The 18,815-nt window shown below is 38.7% G+C and overlaps 4 protein-coding genes across 5 annotated transcripts in view; 2 read left to right on the forward strand and 2 right to left on the reverse strand.

Moving 5' to 3' along the window:
• LOC105382125 (glutenin, high molecular weight subunit 12) overlaps positions 1-3,592 on the reverse strand; it is a 25,847-nt gene extending 22,255 nt beyond the window's left edge. The window contains exon 1 of the mRNA XM_048628963.1: positions 3,453-3,592. Within this exon, the coding sequence (XP_048484920.1) occupies positions 3,453-3,569 (117 nt within the window). The 5' untranslated portion in view covers positions 3,570-3,592. The remainder of the gene's footprint in view (positions 1-3,452) is intronic.
• LOC105382126 lies at positions 1,828-9,901 on the forward strand. 2 transcript variants are annotated; one of them, XM_038122587.2, is made up of 5 exons: positions 1,828-2,083; positions 7,715-7,834; positions 8,554-8,687; positions 9,058-9,221; positions 9,618-9,901. In XM_038122587.2, exons 2-5 carry the CDS (start codon positions 7,724-7,726, stop codon positions 9,761-9,763), a joined length of 555 nt encoding a protein of 184 aa, XP_037978515.2. In that variant the 5' UTR covers positions 1,828-2,083; positions 7,715-7,723; the 3' UTR covers positions 9,764-9,901. The 2 variants fall into 2 exon arrangements, with proteins under 2 accessions (XP_037978515.2, XP_048484921.1); XM_048628964.1 differs by having other exon boundaries at positions 7,718-7,834.
• A 377-nt stretch (positions 9,902-10,278) lies between these two features.
• On the reverse strand, positions 10,279-17,012 carry LOC105382153 (protein Spindly-B). Its single transcript, XM_038105526.2, has 5 exons — positions 16,167-17,012; positions 15,851-15,942; positions 12,385-12,499; positions 11,861-11,993; positions 10,279-10,595 (listed from the first exon to the last, which is right to left on the reverse strand). Exons 1-5 carry the CDS (start codon positions 16,861-16,863, stop codon positions 10,286-10,288), a joined length of 1,347 nt encoding a protein of 448 aa, XP_037961454.2. The 5' UTR covers positions 16,864-17,012; the 3' UTR covers positions 10,279-10,285.
• Positions 12,939-15,765, forward strand: LOC105382124. The gene is made up of 5 exons (XM_038105525.2): positions 12,939-13,366; positions 13,544-14,323; positions 14,938-15,266; positions 15,440-15,517; positions 15,603-15,765. Exons 1-5 carry the CDS (start codon positions 13,034-13,036, stop codon positions 15,661-15,663), a joined length of 1,581 nt encoding a protein of 526 aa, XP_037961453.2. The 5' UTR covers positions 12,939-13,033; the 3' UTR covers positions 15,664-15,765.
• Positions 17,013-18,815: the final 1,803 nt, after the last annotated feature.

Below are 18,815 nucleotides of genomic sequence, written 5' to 3' on the forward strand. Positions count from 1 at the left end.
ATACTTTTAGAATATCAGAAGATGCCTTTATAATATTTAATGTTAAATGCATAATTATTTAAGTTAATATGGAAGTAATATCAAGTTTGAACGATTCAATGTTACATAATTAGTTGGGCATTTATGTATTTTTCTCAAAAAAGGTTTAATATACTTGGCTACTACTGCGTCCGAATGGTTTGAGTACTCCCTGATAACTATTTTGTAATTTTCAAAAAAATATAGCTGTAATTTTTTTTTTCTTCTCTCTTTAATATAGTTTGTTTGTATATAGTTTGTGCTTTAACACAGTATCATAAATGTATTTAACATGCATGTGTGGATTTATGAGATTGGGGTCCGCTGAAAACCAGCGCTGTGCTTTGCCCTTTTGGTCACTTGCATAGCTTATGCTGAGCCTACCCCTTTTATCATACAATAACGATGATAAAATATTGTAAACACAAGTGTTATCTTAGATTTTCATTTTTAAATATTGTTTTTTTTCTACTTTGTCTGTGTATATGTATGATAATAAACGTTTTCTATTCTATTCTATTCTATTCTATGGTCTAAACTTTTTTGGCCGAACCATCACTTTGCCAAGACTTATGTGGCATAAGGCTCGTTTCGTCTAAAACTCTTTAGGCACAATCTTTAAACACCTAAGTTTCGTTTGCTCAAATTTATGTTCGTCTATACCTATGTATAATCTTGTTTCTCTTAATGTTATCTTAATAAATAATATATTAAGTATGTAGTAAATGTACAAATTGTGGTATTTTTCTCCTACATCCCGAAAATCACGATATTGTATGATCAAAAAATCGAAAGTTAACGACCAATATAATTATTACAAACCCCATGAGATCGAAACCTAAAAATAGGTGCGACGACGAGCAAAGCGAGGAGGTGCACATATTCATCAAAACCAAAGCGGAGCGCAGCGAAGCGGAGCGGAGCGTTTTCCAAACAGCGGAAACAATACAAGGCACCAGTTTGCGCTATGTAGGGAGACGCTCCGTCAAAGTTAAAGCCAACCGAATATTATTACTTTGTATAAACCTTTGCCATAGCATTATTAGGCTATTCAAGATTTGGCCATACCTTAGGCTAAACAATGTTATGCGAAATAACTTTTTACTAAACGAAAATTATGCCATACGATTTTCGGCGTAACGAGACTTTGACCAAACGTTACTATGCAATACGAGATTAGGCAAAAAAATCTTATGCCAAAAAAGGTAGAACCGACTTTTTACCATGGAAAACGAATATTTTTTTTCGCGAATTTGCAAATCTCGTAGAACAAAAGTTGTTCAGAATGAGCCCTTGAGTCATCCCCTTTTGGCTTAGTATAGCCCTTTTGCGACACTATGTATTTACTTTGCTTTGTCGTCGGGGTTCAGTTGGCTGGAGGATGCCCGAAACTTATTATCTACACTTTAATACTTGTAGTTTCTACAAGTAAATACCACATTTGTTTGAGAAAGCTAATCGGGTTCCGAGTATAGAGTAAAGTGGCACCCCTATTAATTTCTACTCTTTCCTGGTGCCTACCAGTGTAAGTAAGAATAATACTTACTTACCCTAAAATCACCCAAAATGTACTTGAACATAATTGTCAATAAAGTTCGCGAGTAAAAGTTTATCGACCCACTGTGCAAACTTACATGTGTGCGTGTCACTGCGTGTGCTGTGTGAAGAGCATTGAAAACCCGAAATTGGCGCGGCACGTCACCCTGTACGGGCCCTTAAATTAAAATAGCTCAATTTTCTTACTGGGCACCTGGGCACAGAGTATGTAACTGGGTGTGTTGTCAATGTCAATTTGAGACTTTATTTCATAGATTCCCAAAATCAAAATTGATTTAATTTCAAAAGTGTTTCAAAATTATTCGTGTTTAGTTTGGAATTTAATGTTTGCTTATTCTATTATCCGAGACCAATTTTAATATGTTTCCCGGAAATTTTTCTTCAGTTACTATAATGCACACAGAAATACGCACGGTTTAAGTAAATAAATAAAATCAAGGATAATCGTGCCCATCCCGGTTCCACAATAAGGCTTCGGAGCGAGTCACAAAGGACTAGTATATCTGAGGTAAGTTCTAAGTTGTTCCCACTTAAAATGTATCCTTATTGGAAAAATTCAATACCAAAGCCACCGTTACAGATTCCATTATATTCAGTGTACTTCGGCCTAAATTGTTTACGTTGTTATCATTCATTTAATAGGTATCGTCGGCGTCGTAGTTAAAATTAAAAAGGCTAGTTTCAGCCACTGTAATAAGGACACTGTGGTAGTGTGAGGTGGAATGGCGCTAGATCTGCCCGGATTTATAACTTTTTCAGGAGATCTTTTACCTATAATATCAATTAATGGGTGCATGGGGTAGAAACAGAGTAGATAAAATTGGTATACATTATCCATCCTTATCGTGTACTTACAATACGTACGTAACTACGTCATCGTAGCATTTATATAATGCTATAAATGAATCGTGATGATGATAAGCCCTCAATCCTCTACTACTGGACATAGGCCTCTCCCAAAGAGTGCCTTAACACTGTGGTCTTCGGTACATATCCATTTGCCCAGAATCTACTTTATTTCACAGTATTTATGGATTGCTACAAAAGCTTTTTTGGTGAAGATTAAACATAAACTACTGATGATTGTTTAGTGTTAATCACTCGTTTGACTTCACAGTATACTAACATCAATTATTATTTTTATAGAGTTTTATGGGATTTAGGAAAAGGGCTGGAACTTGAACTCGAGATAACTTTTCTAAATAAAATTATGGTAGAGGGTAAAACACTCGATGTATGCAACAGTCATTGGCAATGAAACAGAACGATTTAAATAAAGTAGCCGTAAAATATGATAATAGTAAAGGAAAATATTATCACCTCCATGTGAGTTCATATTAAATGTAGGTATCTAATAGGTACCTACTACCGCCACCGCGAACAAATCTCAGGTACATAATATTTGTTTAAGGACGTAATATTTGTAGGTATGTCAGTCGCTTTATTTAAGTATATCATTAATTTAAAGTTTTATTTAGTTGGTTCATTCACATGATTCATTGATGACATAGTACTTAATGTTTATAATAATATGTACAATTTAAGATTTAAATAAATTTGAGCTGGAGCTTTGGAAGTTGAGGTAGGTAACACATACACCAAAATTTATTGAATCTCAATATTTAAGCAGTTATAAATTATGAGGTTGACTAAACTTCAGTAGTAGGTAAGGTACCTAAGTACTTTAATAAAAAATATGATTATGCCTAATTTTGATTTAAATAGCCAACTCTACTAATGCGAGATAGGTAGGAAAATACTTCCTAGTTGACTAAGTACTTATATGTACTTATAATAAGTACCTATATACATTTGGATTTAATAGCTTGATCCTTAAAATTATTTATTTCTATAATCTATTTATCCTAATTACTCACCGTAGCGGCAACCAGCATCAAAACTTTGAACATTTTCGTATTTTTCGTTAAACTCGTTTCCTTCACAAACTCCTCTTTCACGTAGAACCAAGAAACAAACGATGTTTGCGCTCGCATCTTCTATATATCTGCCTGCTCGCGGCTAGAACACGCCAGAGATGCCACACGAATCTGCATCTATAATAATAAAGCCTCTATTAGACACACATATTGGTTTGCGTAGTATCTAGAGTCTGTAGACACACATATTTTTACATGCACATGTCTGCATTTGGCACACCAAAATAGGTAACGTTAAAAAATAAACAATTATAAACCTCTATTATTCTGAACAGAAATCGAAGTATAGTGTTTATAATTAAAATCCATACCAGTACCCGTATCATGAAAATTCGAGCTAACGAATAGAATCGAATTCGAGTGCGACTATTGTCAACTTGACAGCACTTTCGAACACTTTTTACCTTTCGAATGAGTTTCGAAAAGAATGACCACAGAGTACATGATATTATTCTGACAATGACCTATGGAATGATAGCTGTCAAACTTTCGCAAATCTGTACACCGCAATACACCGCCATTTTGTTGTTGACAGGTTGACAGCACTTTCGAATAGACTATCGAATAGAATGTGCTGCGTTTTTTCCGGATCGCCCTACAGCTCCAACATGTGCATTGTGCAGGTTTCCTCAAGATGTTTTTCAGCCATGGTATACAGTGTACCTACATAAAATCAAAGAACTCATTAGTACCTACATGTCATGGCTGGGAATTGAACCCGTATCTCTGTTGTAAGAAGCGGGCGCTTACCCGACTGATGCCACCACCGCTCTTACTCGTAGACTTTTTTTTTTACACGCACTCACGCCTTGTACTAATGTACTCCCTTGCGGGGTAGGCAGAGGTGCATTGCTGCACCCACTTTTCGCCAGAGTGTTATGTTAGTCCCAATGTAATAGGGGGCGGGCCTATGGCCATTTTACGGGCACATCCAGGACCCGAGAACAAATATTTGTGTTTAAACAAATATCTGCCCCAGCCGGGAATCGAACCCGGGACCATCGGCTCAGTAGTCAGTGTCACTAACCACTACGCCATTCGGTCGTCTACTCGTAGACTGTCTTATAATTTTCATATAGGTACTCTACATAGTACTCTAGTATTGAAATAATAATAAACTCTGTCATCATAATTAATATTATTATTTTGTTGATATACCTTTAATTTGTTGAAATTCTGTAACATTTAGTGGCATCTCTACACTACCCCCGCTGCGGCTGGGTGCTATGACGTCACCACCCGGTCGCCAACAGAGATCATCTTCACAAACGAGTTCCATCATCTCACGGACTTATTCCATTGTTGACACTCCATCGAAGGTTGCCGACGCGCTCGACTGGAAACGCACCAACAAATAGAGCAGTGGAAAATGTGACAGAGCCTGTGTAGGTAGCCACATTTGGTACCGGGTACAGTTCGGCAGTTAAATTTAAATGCTGATGACAATTGGGCGTAAACTTACGCTTTTTGCACGCAGCTAAGCCTGAGTGTGGCTACAAAGTTACCATGAGTGTTTACTTATTTTGTTTGTGTGTTATACACATTCATTGATAACAACTGAGGCGGAAGATGCGTTATACCTACTTATGTATACATTGCAGGTCCAAATTAGTCTGACACTAGCACTCGGCTGCTGCAATTAACTGGATTGCATATGCTTATCTTGCAACTATTAGCTGAACAAGTGCACATAATAGCCTGACATATTAGCTGAGCATGTGCCTGAAAATTGCTGAAGAGTTTTGCATAAACCAGGTGTTAAAACTACGCAGTTTAAAGAACGAAATTTGTCGAAAAACTCACAATATAGGGGTAACTACAAACAAACCTTTCATTGGGTGATACCCAAAATAATGTTTGTCATACTATCAATTTTCCTCTACATTAGTCATCCTATCCCGATAGCATAGGTAATAATATTATCCGGTTACAAAATTAAAGAAACTATGATGACACCCGAATTAAATTTAGCCCATCTTATTAGTAAAGATATAATAAATCTGCGCGAATGATGTAAACCAGTAACAACACAATACAGACCGACATTGCATGTGAATTGGAGCTTATGTTACTTGGAAATAAAGTAATTTACTAAACTGTGTAACTTATTCATATTGTGACCCGTCAACCGAGATTTGGCCAGCGTGTCTGCATGTGACCTTGAGGGAAGGGTCCGATTATGTTACAGTATATTGCGTGTGAGACAATTTTGATGTGTTAACATCAAAATTCATAAACCAATAATGGAATCAACCAATAATGGAATCAACAAAAGTGGTCACCGACAACGTTCATCACATGTTCGATACAAAAGAATTCAACGCAGATGAAAGTTCAATCAAATAAAATTAATAAAACATTAGTCTGGATAGAATTAAAGTACTCTGTCACATCTATAAAACATTCTGTCTAGTCTGTTACATAATAACCAAAAAGCACCTACTTAAATGTTCAAAAGTCCCAGTAAAGTTTAGGTACATAGTTATTATTATTTTTATGTACTTTTATCTACATCAAATATCACAATAATGATACCGGATACACATCTTCTATAGATTATAATTATTAATCAAAAACAAGGAAACCTAATTTCAATAAATTCGTTGTAGTAAATGATGATTCATACCTACATGTGATTAATTAAGTAGGTAGGTCGTAGTAAATATCTTATAAGGTATTACTATTATGATGTCATATAGGTAAGATGATATCTTTGTAAACAATATCAAAAATACCTACATATGTAGTTAAGCTGTTACAAAAAGGACCATGTATAAATGTACTTAGGTAGCTATCCTAGGTAGATCTAGACTATTCTCGCAGTACAAAACAAAATAACTAACAACATTTACTTATCTCCGATTAATCTTTATTGGATTAGCGACGCTACAGTATATGAGTTATCCTTCGCATCTAATCCGTTCAACAAAAAACGTGGTTTCAAATATCAGATCCGGCAGGCAATAGGGCATCCGTCACAAATGCATGCAAATGTTATGCCATGAGTCCCAGGGGGTCACTGTAGATTACGGAAAACTAAGTTTCGTAACCCAAGAGTGCCAAGAGTGCAACCGAATCCCAGAAGTGCAAAGAACCTTTTTTCTACAGAATTATACGAGTTATAAAAGAAAAACTGTAAAATGGGGTCTTAATTAACATTCCCCCTTAACCTTAGCGGCATGCGGCATGCCCCTTTTTCAGTACTTTGACCACCTACTTATATGTTGTTTCAGACACCATTCCCTACAACTAAGTAGGTATACCAAAATTCGCTTAGACATGAATGATTTCTCCTATTTTTGCTTCCTTGGGTGGCCTACTTGCATAACAGCACTCATTCGTAATTTGTTTTTCAAGCTGGACTAACCCTCGGTGGATATTGTGTGCTGGAAGATGCTACCGATTCATCTGATTAGATCAGCTCAAATCACGAGAAGGTCAAGGTCACGGCTATGGAGCGGAGCATCTTTATTACAGGACTGATTTAACATTCAAAAGCACAACAATTAGTTGATTAGATCTCATAAAAGTTTGGTGTCTGTTATAAAAAAAATTATTAATGATTTATTGTACCTACATATTATTAGCTATTTTATAAAGCTTGCGGATTTTAACCTTCGGTCAGTTATAACTCTTAACTTCTCCAAAGCCTAGGCAAATGGGACTTTCAACAATAGTCATTTAGTAATGGCTTGGCAAGGATTCAATTAAAACGATGCCCTCGAAATTGAAATTTTAAAATGGATATATATTTTCCTACTCTAAAGTGGCTAGGTAGGTACATGTACTTAGTAGGTACATTAGGTATTGTTTAGCAGAATTGTGAATAAAAAGCACCTAATAATACCTAGCCTATTTACATACAACTCATGAAGCTAAGCCACGACGCGGTGAGGTAGCAGTTGTGACTTGTACAGCGATAGTAATCAACGAATCCTGACTCAATACAATGATTGTTAACATGACCAAAGTCCACGAATAAATCTGTTATAGGGTGACCGTTCATAAATGGGGCGTACAAAAGGAGCCTTCCGGAGAGTGTAGGTTTCAACTGCTCTTTCCATTGCCCTTGATTTTCGCTCCTTCGACATCATCTCAACACGCGACTCGATATATCTCGAGATTCTCGAAGATAATGTCAAGTGAGCGAAAATTTCCCTTCTGGTTATACTTATACCCATGTCATGTTCTAACTCTTTTAGCAGATCAAAATGGGTGCCAATCAGTCACAGAGCCAGCGCCCAGCCGAAGGGCCTTGTAACCCGGCACACGATGCCGACGACGAAGACCAAGGACGGAAGATCAGCATCTCTAACAAAATGGTTAGCATGTGTCACGTGACTTATAGCAGTTAGTGACTGCTGGTGTCTACCATGACAGAGTACGGTTTCCATTGTATTAATAATTCGAGTCCTGAGCGGTCTTTGTAGTACCTACCTGACAGGATAAGTATGTAAGTACTTACCTATCATGAAATATCTTGACTCCAAAACTTTTGGAGCTTTGCACCAAAATTTTTGGACCAAAATGGAAGCCAAGTCTTCCCTCTACTAGTTGGTCCATCATACCTCTATCGCCTTATTTCTTCACTCTTCTTTGCTCATCATCTCACCATTTGATCTTCCCTCTTTCCATGAACTTAATCATTCTACCACCTGCATAACATACATGTGCTTATTTAACAGTGTTCCAAAAGTGGTATAACTAGTAAGCCGAAATGAGGTGACTCAGGGGATTTTTCTGAACCACTGCTCTACAACCTTCAACTTTTGATATCTTTCTTCTTTCATACCTAAGTAGTTATCTAAAAATATATTTTTTACTATTTTTTACAAATTTTTCTGTAGCTACCGCCTGTAAGTTGGCTGGTAGAAAATTCTTTTAGCTAAACACTAAACTCATGTCCTCATATCCTATATTTTGTCATCATCATCATCATAATCACGACCCATCACGTCCACTTCTGGGGCACGGGTCTCCTTCCAAAGGCCTAGTCCTTATATTTGTGCAATAAATAAAATCTATTCTTTGCACCATCCAGGTGGAACGTCTAGTAGAAGACGCATCTCTCGCCGGCGCCGCGCCGCCGCCGCGGGGCGCTGGCGTCGACCCGAGGGACAAGGTGCTCGTCGACAGACTCAGGGTGGTGGATGAGAAACACTCGGAGAAGTGGGGGTGAGGTGATTTTGTTGGTTTTTCTTATTGAAAGATCGAGTATATTTGACCTGTAAGTGTCGGTGAAGGAATATTTATGATTCTACGAGTACATAAATATAGGACTACGAAACAGATCTTGCGCCGATTCATATATGGCGACATGACTGTGTTCATGTTAAAATTGGGTTAGTTGAAAGTGTACCTACTTTAATCAGCAGACTTAAACGGAAAGTTTCCCTAATATTATCTCTCTAGGTAGTATCCATATTTTCAGTCAATTTGATGGTTCATCATCGCTTTCGCAAGAGGCGCCACTATGTAGGCAACAAGATGGATAATTCCAGACTAAGTATTCATTTTCCATATTCAAACTACCCAACCTTTGCAGGCTAACAATCCAAAACTTGTCGACAATAGCGGGCCGTATCGACGCGCGCACCGCTCACATGCGGCAGCTGCAACCCGTATGCCCCGGCTGTAAGGAGGCCGTACTGGATTGCTATGAAAATGCCGCGGACGATGGCGATTATCTCAAGTGCTATGATGTTGTTGGTAAGATAACTGTAACTGATGTTTTTGAATATTAACAAGGGATAACTGTTTCCAACAGGAAAGTTTCTGAAAGGCAGAAAAGTTTTCTAGTAGAGGTCACACAAATAGACAGATTTAGCATGGGACACCCTCCAGCCCACTCAACTGACAGCAAAATTTAGTATGTAGACGGTCGGTAGTGCCTGGATTAAAATATTCTTGACCGAGCCTCAGTGAAAATCGTGGGAGACTCATAATATGATCGTCAAATGTTATGAAAGAGCCCCTTATCCAAACGGAGAGTGGTTTGCAAAAATTTACGTTCATCAGAATTTTTTTATATTATATTATAATTTATACCATGAATAACATTTGACTTTGAATTGGAATAATTGTAAAAATAATTATAAATTTCAGCGTCATTCAACAACTGCGTCCGCGAGACGACGATGCGTCGGCTGCGCGCGGCGACCGAGCGCGACGCGAGGGAGACGGCAAGACGCCGGCGACACGTCGCTAGAGCGAGACAGAACATGATGATGGCACGGGAGACCACTGCTTAGCTGGAGTAATATGTAGGAGACGGCAAGACGCCGGCGACCCGTCGCTAGAGCGAGACAGAACATGATGATGGCACGGGAGACCACTGCTTAGCTGGAGTAATATGTAGGAGACGGCAAGACGCCGGCGACACGTCGCTAGAGCGATGTATGGTGCAGTGGGACCTCGATAACTCAAGGAAGTAGAAGAAACAGTTAAAGATATAATTACGATTCATTTCAGTTGGTAGAAGGGAACATTATATACCCTTTACGAAACCGCTTTACTACAATCTAATATCAAAGCAAAACAAAGTTTAAACTGCATTTAAAAATTACATGTATGTAGCGTAAATGTATTAGGTATAAACTTTGTATAGCATTTGAATCCGAAACAAGCCATTTGGCATATTTTATAAAAAAATATTATGTAAATGTATCTCTTTTAATAGAAGAAAAACCCGAATGTACTTAATAAAGACATGATTAATATATTCAACATTCAACTATCATTTACATCTACACCAGCCACAACTTCCCTTAACTCTAATTAAACGTGACCCTTTTCTTCACATCATCGACACTCGGTAACTTCTGTATTTGTACTTTCGGCGGCAAATTCTCTTCTTCAACTTTAGTCGGCAGACTGATTCTTTCCTTGACGTTGTTGGTGATATCTCTCATGACAAGGTTTCTTTGCGGGGAGGGTTTAGTTTCTGGAGTATTTTTGTTTGAGGGTTGTTTTCCTGCAGACAGTGCTGCCATCTTGCGGCGCAAGTCGCGTACTTGAGCGGCGCTGGCTAGTTGCGCCGCGCCGCGGGATAATACTTCTGCGCGAAGCCGCTCGCATTCGGTTCTGGAATTGAGAGGAATTTGTTGTTGGGTGGAGTTGAAAACAGAAGGTGGATGGGGTTGGGGAAAATAATAGAGAACTAATAAATAACTGGAATTTGGTATAACGGGGTGACTATGAACTCTATGAATGACAAATACATACTTGCACTGGCGATGCTCGCAAATGTATAAAATAGAATAAATCTTTATTCAAAGAAAACAACTTATGTTATTACATACGAGGGTGGGTCAATAAGTCCGTGACTTTTTGAACAAAATACTGGTTTTTGGATATTTTTTTTATTTATTTTTCAACGTAGTCTCCTTTGAGCTCTATACACTTTGTGCAAAGTTTCTGCAATTTTTTTATCCCTTCCAAAAAATGAGGTTTCTCGAGGTCATCAAAATACCCACCTTGGCCTTCTTTGGCACCGATTCACCCCGAGAAACCCACCGTTTAGACTGATTTTTGGTCTCTGGTGTGTTGTGGTGGATCCACGTTTCATCCACGGATACAAAACGGCGCAAAAACTCGTCCGAATTTCGGTTTAACAACGCCAAACACTCCTCTGCGAAGTTGTCATTCGATTGCGTTTGTGAGCAAACGCGGCAGCCATCTTGCGGAAAGCTTTTTCATACCCAAGTGATCATTCAAAATTGAAACCAGTGAGCCACGTGATATCCCTGTGGCTTCCACTATCCCTTTCACTTTCAATCTCCGATCGGCCAACACCATGTCGTGAATTTTTTCAATCATTTCAGGTGTAGAGACCTCAACTGGGTGCCATGGACGTCCGGCATCTTCCGTACTTGTACGGCCACAACGGAATTCAGTAAACCACTTTTAACCATAGATATTGATGGTGCAGAGTCCCCATAATCTTTATCAAGCTTAGCCTTGGTTTCAGTGATGGTTTTTTTCCGTAAAAAAATCATGCTTAGTGAGCACACGAAATTCAGTTTTTTCCATTATGTTTTAAATCACGCGGTTGTTGCTAAGAACGGGTGTAAAACACAAACCAAGTGACGTAACTTGTGCAAATTTTGACAGATGTCTACTGACAGATGCTTGTTGACAGGAGCAGTGTTGTTCTTTCAGTTAAGTGGCGGGAAATTATAAAAGTCACGGACTTATTGACCCGCCCTCGTACATCCCACAAAACCAAATGTTTATGTATTTCAATTTAAGTATCCAGTTTGTCCAGAAGGTCATGTGGTTTTATGCATTAATGCGACGTTGCCGCTCCGTCAGCCCTTCTAGCTGGCCGATGTATGCAGTATACTCACTTCAAGTGGTCCAACACGCCGGCCAGCCAGCCGTTACTGGCGGGGTCGCACTGCTTGCCGAACCAGCGCGCCAGCTCGCGACGTTGCCGCTCCGTCAGCCCCTCTAGCTGGCTGATGCGCTCTTCGTAGCTCTCTGGAAGGGGAAGGGTGGTAGGTAAGCATTAAAGGTAGGTTCAACCTTTGAAAAGATAGTCAAAATCATGAATGTTTTTTTTTTCATAATCACCATAACCAAAGCAGTGGTGGCGTAATGGATAAGGCCTCGTCCTCTCAATCGAGAGGCCGTGGGTTCAAATCCTTGGATGTACGGTGGCCTGCGCCTAAAAGTATGAATGAATGAAACCAATGAATTCTTCCAATTGTGTTTTCAATTAAGGAGTTTAAGTATTGTAACGTGAGGAATATGCACGCGAGACGCGGAAAATTGGCGTGCCATCCCGCGCCCATGTTAAAATCCGCATGCTGTTGCCCTACATCCCTAATGTATTGTCATTGATGTGCTAACAACAGAATGGAGCAGGTACCGATGAGTTCCCGGTCGTAGTGCGCGGCGGCGCCGAGCTGCGTCTGCCACACGGTCTGCTTCTCATGTAGAAGCGCCTCCACCTCGGCTTGTTTGTTGGCCACCTCGCGGCGTAACTGGAACGATATCACTAGTGTTATTATACCTTGTTTCACAGGGAAAGACACCTGACAGAACCCTTATTACATTCGAATAAGGGTAGTATTTGTTTGTATCAGATGACTTTCCCCATGAAAAAGAATATAGATATACCTAACAATGCTTTCATAGTCCTAGCCAAGTGGTATTTTTACCTGACTACGGTGAGGGGAAAAGGAGGGTTATGATTTTTACCGGTATGCAGGTATGTATTTACTAAATAACAATGTCTTTCTAGCCGGATTTCGACAATATCGGCTCAATAAAATCAGCCATCTAAGCATCAACTGTTTCCTCAACTACAACAGGAACTCCTCGAACACTGTAATATATTTTTTGTAATGTTCACACTAAAGTTTATTTTTACTCTTGGCAACACAGAAAAAAACATATAAAGAAATCTAAATGTCAAAACATAATCGGAACTGTCACTGTCACGTCAAAGCTGGCAGAATCAAAAAACATCAACAAACTTTATGTTTGCATCTTGTTAACATTAAACTAAACTTAAAATGAGTTGGCAGTATGAGGAGACTGAGAAATTGATGCAGCTTTACAAGAATAATACTTTGCTGTGGGACCCCGACGACCCTGATCATAATAACTCTGGTAAAAAACGCAAAGCAGTCACAGAAATAGCCAAGACTCTGAACAAACGGGTGAGCTCTGTCACAGAGAAGATCCGAGGACTAAGAACCATGTACCGGAGGATGGACAAGAAGATCAAGACTGAAACATTAAAGAAAGGCACTTATACAGGCCATGTCTGGTCTGGATATGAACCTTTGTCATTTCTCAGCAAAGTCTATGTTAGGAAAAATGAGGGATCAATAGATGATTCCAAGGTAAGTAAGATAAGTAATTAGGAATTTACTAACTATTACTACAAATCACATAAATGGGAACTCAATCTAAATGTAGTTTAGAAGTGTTTTTTACAATGGATTACCAAAGTGCTTGGTATTATCTCTATTTATCATGCTGCAATCTTTCTGAAAGTACTAAATGTGTTATATTTTCAGAGTGAAATGGGAGATGAAAGTATGTCAGACGAGTCCAATGAAGAATCAGACTCTACAACCAAAGTGAGCCTGTGGAGGCAATGCGAAATTCTCAAACTAATTGAATTATACAAATCCCATCCCGAACTGTGGGATAAAGAACATGGAAGCTATTATCGTAAGGGAGCAAAGATCCAAGCTATCAAACAAATTGCTGAATCTCTAAATAAGTTAGCACCTGAAGTTCAGACCAAAATTAAGAATTTACGCACAGTATTTGCCAATACTCATCATAAAGTGTCAACTGCAATAAAAAAATATGGAAAATTTACAGGGAAACTTTGGTATGGTTATAGAAAGATGGCTTTCCTAAATAAAGATAGCTTGGATGTATGTGAAAAAATTAGCACTAATATAACAAATAATGAGGATTTGGATACCACCAATAATTGTAGCAGTGAAGATGAATGGTGCAGAGATGAGATTATGCAACTAATAGAAATGTACAAAAATAGCCCGGCACTGTGGGACTCTCGCAATAAAAACTATGGAAGAAAACTATTCAGAATAGAGACACTTGAAGCATTTTCAAGAGTTCTGCACAAAAATAGGCGCAATATTGAAGCAAAAATTAGAAACTTGAGAACTACATTTGCTAGGACACATAAACTGTATAATAGTCCTGAGGGATTCAAAGGAAAGAAATGGTTTGCATATAAGAGTTTATTGTTTTTAGATGGAGTTATTCAGGGCATTAAAAAACCTAAACTAAGTGAGAATGAAGAGCATGAGGTCAAAATGGTAATACTTTGTCATACATATTTGAAATATTAATCTACTGCAAAAACTTATTAAAATCCCGATTACTGACTTTGTAAGCTACATTTAGTAGTTGACCTGTTCAACAGCTAATGGAAATTTACCTGTCTTGCATGCTTATTTTATGAAGGAATTTAACATTTATGAATTATATGTTCATATTGTATTATATAGATGAAGCGTCCGTGGTCGAGCGGGCCTCAGTGATCGTAACTGATCGCTGAGGTTAAGCAACAACTGACACGGTCAGCCATTGGATGGGTGACCAATTTCAAGTGGTGCTTTTCTGGACGCTTCCGTGCTTCGGACGGCACGTTAAGCCGTGGGTCCCGGTTGCTGCTTCGGCAGCAGTCGTTAAGCCTAGTCAGAGGCCTTCGGGCGGCTTGAAAACATCTGACAGTCGGGTTCCCCACTTACCCGACAACTCTCTCAGCACAAGCTTGCTTGTGTTGGGGTCCACCAACCCGCACTTGGCCAGCGTGGTGGACTAGGCCTAAACCCTTCCTTCATTGGAAGGAGACCCGTGCCCCAGCAGTGGGGACGTAATGGGTCGTGATGATGATTGTATTATAAGCTAAAGGACTGTATAATTTCAGGAACTATTTTCTGATGAGAGCCACCATTCAACATATTCATCAGCATCACATAACTCTTATTTTAACATTGAAGATTGCAATATAAATGACGAAAAGGGTAAGATTGATAACTTTGACGAGAAGGCTACTGAAAAAGGAATGAAACATATTGAAGGCCACACTTCACAGAGGAGTTCTTTGGCAGATGAATTCACTGTATTTGGGAACTTTGTTGCACAAGAGTTAAGGAAATTGAAAGATGAACACTGCTTGGTTGAGGCAAAGAGCGAAATAACTAACATTATATTTAATGCTCAGAAAAACCAAATGTTAAACAGAAGCTATGATAAGTAAGTAATTTTAAATAAAACATTAGTATCATCAGTACAAAAGCAGCACAAAAAAATGTGTACACAAAAGGAGGCCTATACCCAACATTGGGCAATAGGAGGCTCATGATAATCATATAATCATATATTAAAAATAACCTATTAGAACTAAATATTTTCTATTTATCTTACAGATCTGTAAATATAGGTAAAGACTTACCAATAGACCCACTAGAAATTCCAATTACAGGCAGACACACACTTGCAGGAAGGTACAAGTATATCCATTAAATTATTGAGACAATGGGTGTTTCGAGTTGAGCTGTACATGAATTAAGTTATATCTGCATTTTTCAGAGTTCCAGATCAAAATTCTGATATACAAGATACTCATGTAATGAAGGATGAAGAAATATAATATCTATAAATAAAGAACACTGTATTGTTCCAAACAAGATATTTTACCTACATAATACTTAAGTTGAGTTGAAATAAAATGTTGGTCTTTGAATGAAATGTATTTTATATGTGTTTGTTTCTTAATGACCTTGTTAGTTTTTTAACTTTGGATGGGGCAAGCAAGAATGAGTAAATATAATATTTACCTTTGAGTTGGTCTGTTTCATCTGGATCAGACTTTTAGCCATTTCTTGTCTCTTGTCCTCCACCTCAGCAAATAGAGAATTTCCTTTAGCAGCTAAAAGAAATTAGAAAAAATGATTAACATCGAAATTAAATTTTACAGCTGGATAACAATAATTATCAATAAGCTATATATACAGAAAGAAAGCTAGAAACTTATTTGCTGAAAAATTATCATACTTTTTTAAATCAGCATAGGAAAAATATCCATAGTAAAGTACCTAAATGCTTTCTTTCTGTACACAGCCTTAAGTAGCAAACAGGTATGCAGTGTCTCACCGTGTGGCTCGTGGTCCTGCGCGCCAGTGAGCTGATGCAGCTCGGCGCGCGCCTCGGCCAGGTCGGCCAGCGCCGCCGCCTCGCGCTCCTGCAGCGCGCGCAGCTCCTCGCGCCGCGCCGCCGCCGCCTCCCGCTGCTGCTCCAGCTCTGTCATCAGCGCCTCGCCCCGCAGCTGCCACGCTGCCAGCTCGCCCCGCGCCGCCTCCAGCGCCGCCGTCGCCGCCTCCGCCTCGCTCAACGCGGCAGACAAAGCAGCCCGCGTCTCTTCAAGCTCAACCGGATCTCGCTCCAGACTCTTCCTAGCCTCCTGATTCACATTCTCCTCTTTCAAACGACGAATCTCACTTTCCAAACTGTTTATTTGCGATGCATGACGCTCAGCTGTTTCTGAACGCTCCTCCCGTAAAGCGGAGATCTCTTCTTGTAGTAAAGTTATTTTAGAAGTCAGCTCTTGCCGACGTTTTTGCTCATCAGCCTGGTGAGTTTCTAACTCGGTTGTTAAGTGACTTTGTACGTCTAGTGCTGTTTGGTAGCTTCTTCTGGTATCGTGCAGCTCTTGTTTCGTCGCTTCATAGCTGAGTGATAAGCTGTCGTGCTGTTTTTTAAGCAAATAATACCTTTCCGATAGTTCACCATTTGTAACTTCTTCCACTTCGGTGCGGTCGGTAGTTTTGTTGCTTATAGTAGAGTAGTCCATAGTTTGAAAATATTATTAACTGGAGAATGGAGTGGAGATTCTAGTGTTGTAGAAAAATAAAATAAACAACTAAAATATTGGTAGATATTCAAAATCAAAACTCAAACAATAACCGCCAACCAACCATCCACCAGCAAATTTGACATATGACATAAAACGCAGAGTACGCACACAGAGAAAAAAAACACTCACTAGGTCGGTTTGGGCTTAAGCTGCGTACAGGCCGGCCCAACGAAGGCCAACGAACGGGTTTCGTTAGCCTTCGTTGCTGCAATCTGGACGGCTTAGCGAATGCTACATAATAATATGTATAAGAATTTAAATAATACTGCTTGTTATATGGTTTTACATAAGTAAGATTTTACATATTTTACCCTCATATTCATAAGACACTATTGTAAATTTACAACAAGGTTTAAATTTAAGTACCTTGAATCGTACTAGTGTCGACTAGTTTCGACTCTTTACGTCAGTCAAAAAGTTAAATCTCGTTTATCACAACGTTAATTTTAAACTTACTTTATAGTACCTAAAATCACTATGAATTTGGGGGATAGTCGACTAGTTTCGACTCTTTACGTCAGTCAAAAAGTTAAATCTCGTTTATCACAACGTTAATTTTAAACTTACTTTATAGTACCTATTATATACTCACAATTAGCACTCAGAATTGATGAGCAGCACAGGTTAGGCTCATGGAAGGTCCAGACTGAAGATCTTCAATCTACCCACATTCACTATTATTGTCTTACACTAATATACCCCATATGTCAATACACTACATGCCTTCCCCTCGAGATATGTGGTACACTTCACTTTATATTTTCACTTAACACTAATTAATTGTCACTTTCACAATTACTGTTTTGTTTCACTTACTATCTACTTATTTCCTAACTAATGCTAACATGGCTGCTATAATGGTATTTAATCTACTGAGTCTCTACATCCATATCAAGAGGCTCTATGTTATCTAAATCACTATCATCAATGTCTTCCATGACATATTTCTTTTGAGGTTGTGGAGATGTTGGTGGAGATTCACGGATTCTCTTGGTTCTGGCTGTATCTGATGTTACTTCAGGACTTTGATGTATGATGACATCTGCTGGCCCTGATACTCCAATGATTTCAGCCCATTGTTCTCGCGGTGGTAAGGATATGATGTCTCTTCCATCTTCACTCTGTGTCCGCTGTACAATTGTGTCTTGTGGGACATCCTCATGTTCCTCCCCACGAAGAGCAGTGACCATCTGATTGATATGTCTTGTTAACAATTATTATTTGCCATTCCATTTAACTAAATAACGACATACTCCGACTCTCTTCTCTACAATGCCCTTCAGCCAACGAGGATTTCCACAATAATTTCTAACGTAGACAGCTTGGCCTACTTCAAAGCTTCTTACTTTTGTATTTTCGTTGCTTTCCATGGTGTCATTGTTTTTGTTGTTTTTGTATGATAAGGGATTCAGATTATCGAAAATTGTTCTAAATCTTCTATTATTTAGCATTTCAGCTGGTGTGGTTTCCGTAACCGTATTTGGAGTAGATCTTAGTCCATATAATATTTTGGGGAGTTTCACATTCCATGGCTCTGATGTCTGCTTTTTCAGTTTATTCTTTATAACTTGAACTGTTCGTTCAGCTTGACCATTAGAAGCCGGATGATAAGGCGCTACCAATATCTGTTTAATACCATTTTTTACTAAATATTCTTTGAATTCTTTAGATATAAAACTTCTTCCATTGTCACTGACAAGACAATCTGGCAATCCTTGTTCAGCAAATATTTGACGAAGTTCCTTTATTAAAGTGGCACTACTTAAATCATTAACCACCTTAACTTCAGGCCATTTTGAATAGGCATCTATCAATATTAGGAACATTTTACCCTGAAATGGTCCTGCGTAATCTACGTGTAGCCTAGACCAGGGCTTGTCTGGTCTGAT

The sequence above is a fragment of the Plutella xylostella genome, chromosome 22 (genome assembly GCF_932276165.1).
Source record: "Plutella xylostella chromosome 22, ilPluXylo3.1, whole genome shotgun sequence".
In the NCBI taxonomy this organism is placed as follows: Eukaryota; Metazoa; Arthropoda; class Insecta; order Lepidoptera; family Plutellidae; genus Plutella; species Plutella xylostella.